The sequence below is a fragment of the Vicugna pacos genome, chromosome 10 (assembly GCF_048564905.1).
Source record: "Vicugna pacos chromosome 10, VicPac4, whole genome shotgun sequence".
NCBI lineage: Eukaryota > Metazoa > Chordata > Mammalia > Artiodactyla > Camelidae > Vicugna > Vicugna pacos.
Window position 1 is genome coordinate 61685575 of NC_132996.1, and position 15809 is coordinate 61701383.

Below are 15809 nucleotides of genomic sequence, written 5' to 3' on the forward strand. Positions count from 1 at the left end.
CTTTCATGGCAAATAAACTAAGTGTCTTGAGTAGGAAGAGGCATATATAATCAGATGTGATAGTCAATTAGCTAAATGGAAACTTCCTCAGGGAAGTTCAGTATCACTGAGTAATAAATGGAACAAGATGTGAAAGTGGCTGTTCAGGACTTGTGTGACGTTTGTTGTGAATAGATTAAAAAAATTAAATGACATCAGCAGCCATTCTACAACCTCAAGTGGTTACTTATCTGGGAAAGTAAGAGAGTGATGTGAAAAGATGCTTCCTCAGTCACCACCACCTTTTCTGTCCTCTGATGGTGTCACTCCCAGCAGAGACCCTAACCGCTAATGGACAGTGGACACGCTGAGATGGCTGGGAGCCTGTGTTATCTAAAAGATGTGCCACAATGTTAAGTATCTGATAAATATTTGTCAACTGAATAAATAAGTAAAGATTAAACTTTCAATATACCATTCTACAACACTTCCCATTATTTCAGAGGTAATGTGCTTTCTATCTCTGAAATTAGCATCTACAAAAGAATTAATGGAACTAAAGAGATGGAAAAGCACTTTGAATATTTGAGGATTAGTATAAAGTTCTGAGCAGAGTGAACATGGAGAATTATAAGACATAAGTTTACACGGGTATGGGTTTAGGGAGGCAGTTTGGGGTGGCGGCCAGCTTCTAAGACATCTAGGGTCTCTTAGGCCAACGTATACCAGGGAATTGGATTTTACTGACTGTGATAGAAATCTACTGTAGAGATTTTCAACAGGGGAATAACATAATCTGAGTAAGATTTAAAGAAGATCACTTGGGTTGCTTCATGAGAATAGATTATTGAAGGCCAGAACCAAAACAGAAAGAACTTGCAGGAGGCTACTGCGATAGACAAGGGAGGTTTAATGACCAAATATGCAATATATTTTAAAGGGAGAGTCAATAGGACTTATTAAAATGTCCAATAAATAATGCGAGAGGAATAAAGGAGGGACGGGTGCTGTCAGATACAAATTCTGAATAATAATATGTAAGGTGGTACCATTTAATTAGGGAATATCTAGGAAGGATTAAGCTTATTGTGGAAAATTAAATATTTAGTTTTATAAATACTAAGTTGATATTTAATTGGAGATATCAATTAGATAGTTGCATATTCAAGTTTAAAAATTATGGGAGAGAGAGGGACTGAAGGCACAATTTTAGAGTGGTTTAGCATTTACAGTTTACAAAAAAGGAGAGGCTCCAAGTAAAGGCACCAACTACAAAAGAGGTTTTAGTATGTTCTCAGGATATCCAAGACAGTGATTGTTATGGGTTATCTGATATGTCAGATGACATAATTATGGTTCCATTGTGTCCTCTTAAAATCCATATGTTGGTGTCCTTATCCTCAAACTTCAGAATGTGACCTTATTTGGAGATAGCTTCTTTACAAAGGTAATTGAGTTAAAATAGAGTAAATCTTGCTCCAATTTGACTGACATTCTTAGTAAAAGAAGAATTTGGATGTAGACACATTTACGTGGAGAACATCATGAGAACTTTAATATGGCTATCTTTAAGCCAAGGAAGGAGGCATGGAACAGCTCCTTTCCTCACAGTCTTTAAAAACAATCAACACTGTCAACACCTTGATTTTGAATCTCCAACATTGAGAGTAGTGTGATGATAAAATTCTATTGTTTAATCCACCCAATTGTGCTACTTTGTTATACAAGCTCTGGCAAATTAATTAAGATTTGGATACTGAGAAAGGGGCTGTTGCTGCAATGAATACCAAAAAATGTGCAAGTGGCTTTGGGATTGGGTAGTGGGTAGATGCTGAGAGAGTTTTGAGGTGTGTGATAGAAAAAGCCTAAACTGCCTTTAAAAGGCTGTTTGTAGAAATATGAATAATAAAAGGTGATCTTGGTGAGGACCCAGAGGGGAACAAGTATGGCTGTAGAGAAAGCATCTATCATCTGAGAGAATATATATATATCATCATGAACAGAACGTTGCTAGAAATATGATGTTAAGATTGAGGTCTCAAATGGAATGAAGGACATGTTACTGGAAACTGGAAGAGGGGTGATTATTGTTCTAAAGAAGCAGCCCTAGCAACTAATACAGTGACCTCTAGTCTACGGCCTTACTTTCAGATTTGTTCTACTGACTTTGAATATGTAGGTTATTTTAAGTGACTCTTCAGTATCACACTTTTGTGACTTTACACATGGTGCATCTTTTCATGTTACTCCCTTCATACCCTCTTTTGTTTTCTCAGTTCTCTAAATTCAACTAAAGCATTGCTTTCTCTGGGAAGCATTGCCTGATCCCACTTTGATTTAGATGTTCCTCAGCACTGTTTAAATATAATTATAATGGCACTTATTAAATTGATCTTAAATTGTATGATCCCATCATTATATGACAAATCACTGATGAGTATGGAAACAATCTTATTCAACATTCAATTTCCACGGAAGGTTGTGTGATATAACAGAATTTCCATGGGCATTTTTGATTGAATGAATAAAGAAAATACTAAGCTAAAATATTTTTCCTTGTTTTATAGGTACACTATTTCTAACATCTGAAATCAGTACTTAAAAACGAATAGATGGAACCAAGGAACAATGTGACTCACTTTGTCCTCTTGGGTCTCACACAGAATCCAAATGAACAGAAAGTCCTTTCTGTCATGTTTTTGCTCTTCTACATTTTGACCTTGGTGGGCAACACACTCATTGTTGTGACTGTCACTTTCAGTAAGACTCTGGGCTGTCCAATGTACTTTTTTCTTGCTAGCTTGTCACTTATGGATGCCATTTATTCTTCAGTCATTTCCCCAAAATTGATTTCAGATCTGTTCTTTGGGGAAAACACCATATCTTTCAAATTTTGTATGGCTCAACTTTTTGCAGAACACTTTTTTGGGGGGTCAGAGGTCTTCCTTCTGCTGGTGATGGCCTATGACCGCTACGTGGCCATCTGTAAACCCTTGCATTATTTGATTGTCATGAAGCAAAGGGTGTGTGTTGTGCTACTGCTGGTGTCCTTTACTGGAGGTTTTATGCACTCAGTGGTTCAACTTAGCACTATTTATGGGCTCCCATTCTGTGGCCCCAATGTCATTGATCACTTTATCTGTGACATGTACCCCCTATTGAAACTCATGTGCACTGACACCTATGTCATTGGCATCTTAGTGGTGGCCAATGGAGGACTGATCTGCACTATTGTGTTTCTGCTCTTACTCATCTCTTATGGAGTCATCTTGCACTCTCTAAAGAACCTGAGTCAGGAAAGGAGGTGGAAAGCCCTCCAGACCTGTGGTTCCCACATCACTGTGGTGGTCTGCTTCTTTGTCCCCTGTATTTTCATGTATGCAAGACCTGCTAGGACCTTTCCTATTGATAAATCATTAAGCGTGTTTTATACAGTCATCACCCCCATGCTGAACCCACTAATCTACACTCTGAGAAATTCAGAGATGACTAATGCCATGAAGAAGCTCTGGAGAAGAAACATTGTATCTCATAGTAAATAAATTTGACATTCACTGTGAAGAGGGCCATATGACGTGAGGGCTTATCTCCTTGGAAACCAAAAGTCTCAAAACTGATGCATCTATCTCTATCCTTTAAAGCATTTATCATAATTATAATAAGTAATTATCTGTGTGATTGGGTTATTAATATATTTCTCTACTATAATGTCAACTCTCTATATAGTGTCTTGTGTATCTCTTTGCCTAGAAAGGTGTAATACACATAAAGGGGGAGTTGATAAAAATATATAATATATGAAATTTTTACAGTTTCGGTGATTTGTAATCAATTAATGTATTTATGTTTAAATATTTTCCTGAGACTTAGTCTTATCTTTTTAGTTAGGTTCTTTTTATTTTGTCCATTCTTTTAATTTTACTAGTGAAAATATTTAATTGTATATATAGTGTCCTCTGTATTCAGTTTCAGTTGCATAACATATAAAATATTTAATATGACACTTCTGTTTAAAATGAAAAGAAAACACAATAATAATGAATATAAAAATAGAAACTGTATGAAATGGTGCAAGTAAGAAGAAAAGAATGATAAATTTGACCACAGTAAGAACCTTCGTTCAACAAAAACTTCTGAAAGAAAGCAAAAAGGCAAGTTACAAACTGAATTGAGAAAGTATTCATATAAAATTGGGGTGATTTATGCCTTGAAAGCTTAGTAAAACATCCTATAAAACCAAACCGAACCAAACTTCTTTTTCATCCTTTTTTAGTGTTTCCCAGTGTTCTTACCTAGAGTTGTTGTTACAAAGCCTCTTTCTTATGATGTTTCAAGTATCAATCTTTGCACATACAAGCACATTTACATATGTGTATGTGGATATATGCCTGCATGTAAACACTTACATTTTACTATTCAACATCTTGAGCATCTTTCCATACCAGTCTATACAGATTGAACTCATTCTCAGTTATTTGTATAATATGTGATGTTCCCTCATAATATTCCTGAATTAATGTACCCAGTACTTTTCATGTCATTTCAATCTTTTTATATGATACATAATTCTGCAATAAGTATATATCTTCTTGAGTATGTGTTCCTAGAAATGTCAGTTGCTATAAGTAGAATTTTTGGGTCAACAGGGAATATGTATTTAAAATGTTGATATTCATAGCCATTGCCAAAATGCCATTCATGAAGTTGTACCTACACTTCTGCCCATAGTCTGAGACTGTCAGCTTGTCCACATTCTCAACAACCAGTGAATATTTTTTGGTATATAACAAAATGGTTCATTGAAGAAATTATAATTCACTTTCAAACTTTAATTGAAATTCCCTAAATATAATTGATTTAAGCATCTTTTCACAGGTAAAGTTGTATATATTTCTCTCTGAATTGTCTAATGATTTTTAACCTATTTTCTTTGATTTCTAAGTCTTTTCCATACTTATTTTTATGAGGAATTATATACTAAGAAAACAATCTTTTTTAAACCATTGTTTATGTACTTAATTTCCTGGCCTGTGATTTGATTTTGATTATGCTATGAGGAATTTTTTTGGCTATGTAGATTTTTTTTTTGTTATTCATCTAGCCTGGTTTATGAATACTGATTTTTTTTGCATCAATCTTAAAAGATTTTTCACTCTAACCATAATATTCTACATTTTTAAGAAGTTAATATTTATAGCACTTTTGTGGTTTTATATTTTACATGAAAATTTTGACTCATCAAAAATTTGGTACATAAGGTATTTATTTTTATATGTAGTTAAAGAGGATTGTGTTTTATTGTTTTCTAAATGACTTTTTTTTGTAGTTGCTTAATTATCTTTCACTACTAATTTGAAACCCTCATTTTACTGTATTCTAAATTTCCATAAGTATTTGAATGCAGTTCAGGACTCAGTTCCATTGGTCTTTTCAGTGATGTACCATTTAATTTATGATATAGTTGCAATTCATCTATAATACATTTAGAATAATAAGCTAACACTCCCTCATTGCTCTTCTTTTCCAGCATTATGTCTGTTCTTGCATATTTATGATGTCAAATTAAATTTATAATAAGCCAGGCTAGTCACAAAAATTTCTGTTATTTTCAATGCATTTTGATTTAGGATGACTAATTTAGGAAGGGTTTATATTTTTAGAGATTTGAGAATTCCTCTCCATGAAGAGAGTTAGGTGTTTTCATTTAGTCCTTTTTACGCTCTTCGGTAATGCTTTACGTATTCACTCTGTGTTACTTATTCCTCATAGATAGCGGCTGTTCTTCTTCCCTGACCCCTTCAAGGTCCTAACACTCTTGCTGTAAGAAAAACCATCGTTTAGGAAGTGCATGACTTAAAACTTTGCTGAACATCTTTTGGTGCTGCTGAGATCATTCTGCTGATGGGTACGACCTGTGACTACTATGTGTCCATCTGTACTACCTGACCACCAAAAGCTGATAGAGACATGGTCATCTCTGGGAGTCACCAGGACTGAAGACTTATCCATCCAGCAGTTTAAATCCTCTTCACAGTCTGGCTGCCCTGTTTTGGCCCCAGTGACATAGATCACTTTGTGTGTGACATGAACTCTGTTGAAACTTATCAACATGGACACTCATACTTTTGGTCTCTTTGTTGCTACCAACAAAGGGGTCATCTTCCTGTTAAACTTACTCCTTTTGATGGTCTCCTAAATCGTGACCCTATACACTTTGAAATCTCATAGCTTGGATGGTAGGTGCAAAGCCCTCTTCACCTGGGTCTCTCACATTACTCTGGTCATTTTATTCTTTGTGCCTTGCATATGTATGTATCTGCCTCAAATTATTATCTTTTCAATTAATTAAGCCACGACTATATTTTATACTGTGCTAAATTTTGTGTTAAACTCTATTATATCCTCAGAAATGCAGAGGTTAAAAATGCTATGGAGGAGTTCCAAGTCAAAAGATGACTTCATCAGGGAAATAATGAAAACAATGTAAAATAACTTTATTCCTTAAATGGTTACAGGTTAAAGAAGATAATTCCTAATTTTCAGGGCCAAGGGCACACTATTTGTCAAATGTATGTGGATGTTGGCATTAGGCAATCTGAGGAGACCTTAACAGGAAATCATCATTATAAAAATAGCCTATTTAGATGTATTTATTGCCCATTTGTTGGTCGAATGTTAAAGTATTGTCAGAACCAGCTTGGTTTCTTGTTAAAATGCAGTTGTTCACTATCTATGAAATTGCAAGGCAAAATAAAGCATTTTGGGAAAATAGGAATTTTAGGGCATTTATTTTCCAATTTCTCTTTTGATACTTTCTAATACTCTGGCACATCTTGTCTGGTTCTCTATTTTTCTATTTCTTCCTCCAAAAGATAAAGTATACCATGTATTTTTCTTGTATTATTTGTGGAAAATTCATTGTTATTATAATCTTAAACAGATATTTGAATTAAAAACCTCTTTTTCCAGTTTTGCTTCATTGATTGGGATTTTATGTATCATATATATGTTGCTGAGGAATAGGTGATAAAATTTAGTACACTATGATGGTAAACAGCATAGTGTTTAAAAAGATAATTCTGAGTTCAAATCTTAGCTTTGCCACTTACAATGTAAACTTTGGCAAAATGTCTATTTATGAGATGGATGTTTTCCTTAACTAAAAAAATTTGCTTGTCTTACTTTACTTTACTTACTCTAATCTTAAAGGAGCATTAAGTGAAATTCAGATTCTTTACCAAGATCTGTAGTCTTGTTCTCCTCTTTGACCTCAGACTGTTCTATCCACTCCCTTTTCTATTTCCCTTCAGGCACAATGACCTTTCAGCGTCTTGAACTTGCTGAGCTCTTTCCAATGTTGGAGCTTAACACAAGTAACAGAGCTTCACCTGGTAGCTTCTTTTCATTTTTTGGATTTCAGGTAAAATGTTACCTTTTCTTTGTTTCTTTCTTTTTAACATTTTTTATTGAATAATAGTCATTTTAAAATGTTTGTCAAATTCCAGTGTAGAGCACAATTTTTCAGTTATACATGAACATACATATATTATTTGTCACATTTTTTTTTCGCTGTGAGCTACCACAAAGATCTTGTATATATTTCCCTGTGCTACACGGTATAATCTTGTTTATCTATTCTACATTTTAAAATCCCGGTCTGTCCCTTCCCACCCCCTGCCCCTTTGGCAACCACAAGTTTGTATTCTATGTCTATGAGTCTGTTTCTGTTTTGTATTTATGTTTTTTTCTTAGATTCCACATATGAGCGATCTCATATATTATTTTTCTTTCTCTTTCTGGCTTACTTCACTTAGAATGACATTCTCCAGGAACATCCATGGTGCTGCATATGGCATTATGTTGTCAGTTTTTATGGCTGAATAGTATTCCATTGTATAAATATACCACCTCTTCTTTATCCAGTCACCTGTTGATGGACATTTAGGCTGTTTCCATGTCTTGGCTATTGTAAATAGTGCTGCTATGAACACTGGAGTGCAGGTGTCATCCTGAAGTAGATTTCCTTCTGGATACAAGCCCAGGAGTGGGATTCCTGGGTCATATGGCAAGTCTATTCCTAGTCTTTTGAGGAATCTCCACACTGTTTTCCATAGTGGCTGCACCAAACTGCATTCCCACCAGCAGTGTAGGAGGGTTCCCCTTTCTCCACAGCCTCTCCAGCATTTGTCATTTGTGGATTTTTAAATGACGGCCATTCTGACTGGTGTGAGGTGATACCTCATTGTAGTTTTGATTTGCATTTCTCTGATAATTAGTGATATTGAGCATTTTTTCATGTGCTTTTTGATCATTTGTATGTCTTCCTTGGAGAATTGCTTGTTTAGGTCTTCTGCCCATTTTTGGATTGGGTTGTTTATTTTTTTCTTATTTAGTCGTATGAGCTGCTTATATATTCTGGAGATCAAGCCTTTGTCGGTTTCACTTGCAAAAATTTTCTCCCATTCCGTAGGTTTTCTTCTTGTTTTATTTCTGGTTTCCTTTGCTCTGCAGAAGCTTGTAAGTTTCATTAGGTCCCATTTGTTTATTCTTGCTTTTCTTTCTTCTAGGAGAAAATTTTTGAAATGTATGTCAGATAATGTTTTGCCTATGTTTTCCTCTAGGAGGTTTATTGTATCTTGTCTTATGTTTAAGTCTTTAATCCATTTTGAGTTGATTTTTGTATATGGTGTAAGGGAGTGTTCTAGCTTCATTGTTTTACATGCTGCTGTCCAGTTTTCCCAACACCATTTGCTGAAGAGACTGTCTTTATTCCATTGTATATTCTTGCCTCCTTTATCGAAGATGAGTTGACCAAAAGTTTGTGGGTTCACTTCTGGGCTCTCTATTCTGTTCCATTGGTCTATATGTCTGTTTTGGTACCAATACCATGCTGTCTTGATGACTGTAGCTCTATACTATTGTCTGAAGTCTGGGAGAGTTATTCCTCCAGCCTCTTTCTTTCTCTTCAGTAATGCTTTGGCAATTCTAGGTCTTTGATGGTTCCGTATAAATTCTATTATGATTTGTTCTAGTTCTGTGAAATATGTCCTGGGTAATTGGATAGGGATTGCATTAAATCTGTAGATTGCCTTGGGCAGTGTGACCATTTTAACAATATTGATTCTTCCAATCCAAGAGCATGGAATATCTTTCCATTTTTAAAAGTCTTCTTTAATTTCCTTCATCAATGGTTTATAGTTTTCTGTGTATAATTCTTTCACCTCCTTGGTTAGATTTATTCCCAGATATTTTATTACTTTGGGTGCTATTTTAAAGGGGATTGTTTCTTTACTTTCTTTTTCTGTTGATTTATTGTTAGTGTAAAGAAATGCAACTGATTTTTGAACATTAATTTTGTAACCTGCTATCTTGCTGAATTCTTCAATCAGCTCTAGTAGCTTTTGTGTGGACCTTTTAGGGTTTTCTATATATAGTAACATGTCATCAGCATATAATGACACTTTTACCTCTTCTTTTCCAATTTGGATCCCTTTTATTTCTTTCTCTTGCCTGATTGCTGTGGCTAGGACTTCCAGGACTATGTTGAATAGGAGTGGTGATAGTGGGCATCCTTGTCTTTTCCCAGATTTTAGTGGGAAGCTTTTGAGTTTTTCACCGTTGAGAACTCTGCTGGCTGTAGGTTTGTCATATATAGCTTTTATTATGTTGAGATATGTTCCCTCTATACCCACTTTGGTGAGAGTTTTTATCATAAATGGGTGTTGAATTTTATCAAATGCTTTTTCTGCATCAATTGAGATGATCATGTGGTTTTTGTCCTTTCTCTTGTTGACTTCTTTCTTTTTATTTAGTACTCGATCTATTATGTCTTGATGTTTGGTCAAATATGTTAAAATTCTATAACCAAATCAAGAATAATTATTAATTATTTATACAATTATGAATTGTTTTTTATATAAACTTTAGGGTACCTATTTTAATATACCAACTGTGCTATGGGTGAGAATTAATAATCAATGAATAACACAGGGAAATACAGCCATATAAAAGTTCCTATCTGCATGGATTTTATATTTTTATAATGCAGTCAGACGATAAAGAAAGAGACAATAAAATAGTTGTAGTCCAATGCCATTCTTATAGGACAGCAAATAAAGTGCTGTTACAGAGAAAAGAGGAAGAAACTTACTGTGGAAAATGGAATCAGAAAATACCTTTCTTAAAAAGTGATGTTCAAGCTGAGCTCTAAAGGATAGGACATGACTACCAGTCAAAGCACTCTCACAGAGAGTTATATTAAATAAAAATCAAGCAAAATTATCTCATTTCAGAGGTGACCTGGTCTACATGTAGAAAACAAAAATTTAATAGGAATTTTTATTACAGTACTATGTTGCAAAGGAGAGATGAGAGTCTTGTTTTGCTCCTGATTTTACTGTAAAGGCTTTCAAACTTTAATGTTGAATGTGACGTGTGGTGTGGCTCTGTCATGTATGACCCTAATTGTGTTGAGGTACTTTCCTTCTATACCCAATTTAATGAGACTTTTTATCATGAAAGGATGTTGAATTTTTATACTATCAAGGAATAACGTGAAGAGAAAATTAAGAAAACAATTCCATTTGCAACAGCATCAATAAGAATAAAATACTTGAGTAAATGTAAGCAAGGAGATGAAAGTCTTATACACTGAAAGCTGCAAAATGTTGCTGAAAGACATTAGAGAAGACACATGTAAATGGAAAGACATTTATGAGCTAGATTTTTATTTATTTATTTTTTAAATTAAAATTTTTGTCTTGTGTTTTGTTTTATTTTGTTTTAGAAAAGGATATAATAGAGTCTATTTATATGCTGCTGGCAATGGTTCAATAGAAACTGTGAACAATAATCCCAGGACCGTTTATTGAGACATTGAGCTAGATTTTTAATATTGTTAAGATGTCAATGCTACCTAAACTGATTCACACATTCAGTGCAACCTGTATCAAAATGCCCAAAGCTTCCTTCACAGAAAAAGAAAAATACACCCTAAAATTCATTTTTTTGTAATCTGGTTGCTATAGCTAGGACATCTTATATGATGCAGAATAGAAGTGGTGAGAGTGGGCATCCTTGTCTTGTTCCAGATTTTAGTGGGAAGGCTTTCAACTTTTCACTTTTTAGTATTATGCTGGCTGTGGGTTTGCCATAAATACTTTTATTACGTTGAGACATGTTCCCTCTCTACCACTTTAGTAGGAGTTTTTATCACAACTGAGTATTGAATTTATCAAATGCATTTTTCTGCATCTATTGAGATAATCATGTAATTTTTGTCCATTCATCTATTGATGTGGTGAATCATACTGATTGATTTGCTTATGTTGAGCCATCTTTGTGTCCCTGGGATGAATCTAACTTGATCATAGTGTACAAGCTTTTTTATGTGTTGTTGGATTCTGTTTGCTAATATTTTGGTGAGAATTTTTACATCTATGTTCATCAGTGATATTGGCCTATAATTTTCCTTTTTGGCAGTGTGTTTGTCTGGCTTTAATATCAGGGTGTTGGTGGCTTCATAGATTGACTTTGGGAGTGTTCCATCCTTTCCAGCCTCCTGGAAGAGTTTGGGAAGGTTCAGTATAAGTTCTTCTTTCTATGCTTGGTAGATTTCCTCAGTGAAGCCATCTGGTCCTAGATTTTTGTTTGCAGGGAAGTTTTTTTTTTATTGTTAATTCTATTTTACTTCTAGCGGTTGGTCTGTTCAAATGATCTATTTCCTCTTTTTCTCTTTTATTTTTTAATTGAAGTACCATCAGTTACAATGTGCCAATATCTACGAATGTTCAAATAAAGACATATATCCATGACTTTGGGGACTGTGCGTAATTCAGAATGCCAGCAAAAGACACTAAAGCTTTTCTGACCAACTCACTAAAAATGTTAATCAGATGTACATCAGAGAGACCTCTGTTTAAATAAAAAAACCAAAAGGCAAATTTCACTTATACTCTATGGAAATAGTTACATATTTTTTGAGACATCAATCAGTTCTTCAGAATATATCTCTTAAGGCAGAATGAGAAAACAAGATACTAAAACCTGTCATTTTCCTCTAAACAAATATGTGAGTTATGACATTCTTAATATATTTTATGGGAAGTTTTCAAACTTTGAAAAATAACCCTAAAGTTTATCATAAAATGCAAATATTTAGGAAAGGCAAGAACCTTCTGAATAATGTGAATATTTAGTGGAGTCTATTCCTAGTAAGTATAAACATGCATTAAACTTCCTTGATCACTGAAGTATGTTAGAGGTAATATTTTGAAATGGAGCCTTTGGGAAATGATCAGATAATGAGAGCAGAACCCTAGTGAGTGAAAGTAATATCCTTATAAAAAAGTAATGTTGGCAAAGATGTAGAAACTTTGGACCCCTTGTACAGTCTTGGTTGGAATATAAATTGATTCAACCACTATAGAAAATAGTATAGGCATTAAAATAAAAGACTTCTTTCTAAGAAAGACAAAATCTAGAGAAAATATTGATATATTTAATTATGTATATGCAAAATTATTTCTACATGGTCAAAAATCTACACAGTATAAATATATCAAAACAAATCACAAGCTGAAAAATCTATAACTCCACATATATGGTAAGTGGGATAAGTTCCTTAATGTATAATTAAATCATAAAATCAGTACTGGAAGTGTCAGCAATCAAATAAAACACATCAAATTCATTAATAAGCAGTTCATCAAAAAGAAATACTTATCACTTTAAACATGCCAATAGATGTCCAAATTCAATTATATTTATTTATTTATAATTAAAGTATACAAGTGAAACATAGTTTCTTTAATGAGATTGTTAAATACCACAAATGTTTACCAAGCACTGTTTTTTGAGAATGTCATCAAATGTGTATTTTCCAGAATGAAGAGAGTAGTGAGTTTAGTACAAGCTCATGTATGGTATTTTGACAGTAACTGTGAACATCAACATTATAAATACATAAACCAACTGATGCAAAAATTTCACCTCTAGGACTCATAAAATTTCAAAAACATTACCTTGCTGATATATTTACCCTAGAAAAAGATCGGAAAAACCTGAAGAGGACTGGGCACCTAAATTTGAGTGAATCTTTGTAAGGAATTTTTAAACAGTATGAGAAAACCAGAATGAGTTAGATCTATATAGACAGGTACACAAAGATCTTCAGGAGCCTCAGTAGTAAAATGTAACATTTATACACAGAGAAATAAACACATTCAGGTATGAAAACATGCTTGTATTTGCAAGGATTACTACTTGAAAAATCTCAGGAAAAGAGTAGTGACTGCAACTGGGAGAAATGGGAGACAATGATTTGGGACGGAGTTCTGTTCTACAGTATTTCATTTTGCATGGGTTCTACTTCTAATATTTATTATTATCCATCATACTTTCAAGTTTTATTTTAAAAATTAAAATATTAGACTAAAATTTTCATATATAAAGCAAGTGAAATTGAACAGCCTATATAGCATTAAATAATTCAACTAGTACAAAAAAATGAAGATAAAAGGTACAACTGCAAAATAAAACTAAAGATGAAAAAGTCATAAGTGTAAATACAGGAATTAATTTAAGATTAGCATAACTATAAAAATTTGATTAATTAATTAATTGCATATTATTTATGGATTCCCTACTGTAAATGCTTCCCACCTTTCTAGGTACATTGATATTCTAATTATTATAATTTCTTTTGAGAAAAAGGAAGTTGTATCAGATTTATGAAGAATTTTACGTTTGGGGAGATTGGCCCAGTTAATGTCAAATGAGTTTCCTCATGATTGATATAGAACTTACTTAATATTTGATCTGCTTTTCTTTCTCCAGAGCTTCTTCATAGCATTAGTCATCTCAGAATTTCTTAGACTGTAGATTAACGGGTTCAGCATAGGGGTGATGATTGTATAAAACACAGTCAGTGATTTATCAAGGGAGAAGGTCTTAGCAGGTCTTGCATACATGAAAATACAAGGGACAAAGAAGCAGACAACCACAGTGATGTGGGAACCACAGGTCTGGAGGGATTTCCGCCTCCCTTCCTGACTCAGGTTCTTTAGAGAGTGCAAGATGACTCCATACGAGATGAGTAAGAGCAGAAACACAATAGTGCAGATCAGTCCTCCATTTGCCGCCACTAAGAGGTCAGTGACATAGGTGTCAGTGCAGACCAGTTTCAATAAGGGGTACATGTCACACATAAAGTGATCAATGACACTGGGGCCACAGAATGGGAGCCCATAAATAGTGCCAAGTTGAATTACTGAGTGCAGAAATCCTCCAACCCAGGACACCACCAGCAGCACAACACACACCCTCTGCCTCATGATAACCAAGTAATGCAAGGGTTTACAGATGGCCACATAGCGGTCATAGGCCATCACCAACAGAAGGAAGACCTCTGACCCACCAAAAAAGTGCTGTATAAACAGCTGAGTCATGCAATATTCAAAGGATATGGTATTTTCCCCAAAGAACAAGTCTGAAAGCAATCTGGGGGAAATAGAAGAGGAATAAGCCATGTCCATAAATGATAAGCTAGCAAGAAAAAAGTACATTGGTGAGTTCAGGGTCTTACTGACAGTTATTGTCACGACAATGAGAAGGTTGCCTCCCAAGGTCAAAATGTAGAAGAGCAAGAACATAACAAAAAGGACCTTCTGCTCCTTTGGATTCTGTGTGAGGCCCAGGAGGACAAAGTGAGTTACATTGTTCCTTGGTTCCATCTAGCCTGTACAGGTGCTCAGGTCACTATTAGAAGCAGTTTACCTAAAAAACAATAGGGAAAACTTCTAAGCGTGTTGTACGTTTCATCTTTTATTGACCTATTCAATTAAAAAACGTATATGGAGTATATATTTGTGCTCAATATGTCATAGATATTGTACCAAGCTGAATAAGATATAGCTTCTTGCCCTTAGTGATATGATACATGGTGAAGGATCAGAAAGTCCCACATCCATGTAATAAGGGGCAGTATTAGAATTTTGACACAATGCTAAGGATCACAGTGTAGGAATATATTAGTCAAACTAGAATCAGAGAAGGCTTCCTGGAAAAACCAACACTTTAGGTCAGCTTTAAAGGAAAAGTGAAAGAACAAAAAACAAAAAAGATGAAAAAGATGGGGAGGGGAATTCCATGAAAATGTATACCATTTATAACCATGAATGTGTAATATTGAGACCCAGTTAAATTAACTTACATATTCAGTGTGAGTAGATCAAACTATGAATAAAAGGTCACTGTCCTGGACTGCTTTAGTCTCACTGAGACTTTTTACTGAGGGTCTGTAGTTAGATGTTCCTCCTTTTCCTGACCAATGCATACTGAAGCAGTGTCTCTAGCTCCTATCTCTATTCTAATTTTAACACTCGTGTAAGCAACATCTCCAATTTTAGAGATCTGCAGTTGTATATCAATGTAGTGTCTATTATAAAAATTCTTAAAATTTTCCACAACAAATAAAGTGTTCCCCATCTCATTAAATAGTGCTACCTTTAAAAATCTCACCTAGTTACTCACTCCCTTTTTGCTCTCATAGTTCTTATTCATATCTGTAACAAATTCTATTGTCTCTACTCTCACATTGTATCACAAATTTGATCATTCCCTCCCTACCTCCCATTTCCTTCCTGGCCCACTGCAGTAGCCTCTTGCCATGTCTCTCCACTTTTATTTTGGCCTACAACAATTTGTTCCCCTGAAATAGATCAAAATAGACTCTTTAAATGTTGTTATGATTACATCACTCAACTGCTCAAAACTTTCAGTGAATTCCAATTATATTCTCACAAATTACTGCATTTCAATTCACTTTTACA

At 34.4% G+C, this 15809-nt stretch overlaps 2 protein-coding genes across 2 annotated transcripts; one reads left to right on the top strand and one right to left on the bottom strand.

Moving 5' to 3' along the window:
* Positions 1–2591: 2591 nt before the first annotated feature.
* LOC102545235 (olfactory receptor 4A47-like) lies at positions 2592–3521 on the top strand. Its single transcript, XM_006212237.1, has one exon. The coding sequence runs from the start codon at positions 2592–2594 to the stop codon at positions 3519–3521; it is 930 nt and encodes a 309-aa protein (XP_006212299.1).
* A 10260-nt stretch (positions 3522–13781) lies between these two features.
* On the bottom strand, positions 13782–14711 carry LOC102544975 (olfactory receptor 4A47-like). Its single transcript, XM_006212236.1, has one exon. It carries the CDS (start codon positions 14709–14711, stop codon positions 13782–13784), a length of 930 nt encoding a protein of 309 aa, XP_006212298.1.
* Positions 14712–15809: the final 1098 nt, after the last annotated feature.

What these genes read in the sequence shown, in the direction of transcription:
- LOC102544975 (XM_006212236.1), bottom strand. Translation starts at nt 14,711, where the DNA reads ATGGAACCAAGGAACAATGTAACTCACTTTGTCCTCCTGGGCCTCACA.
- LOC102545235 (XM_006212237.1), top strand. Translation starts at nt 2,592, where the DNA reads ATGGAACCAAGGAACAATGTGACTCACTTTGTCCTCTTGGGTCTCACA.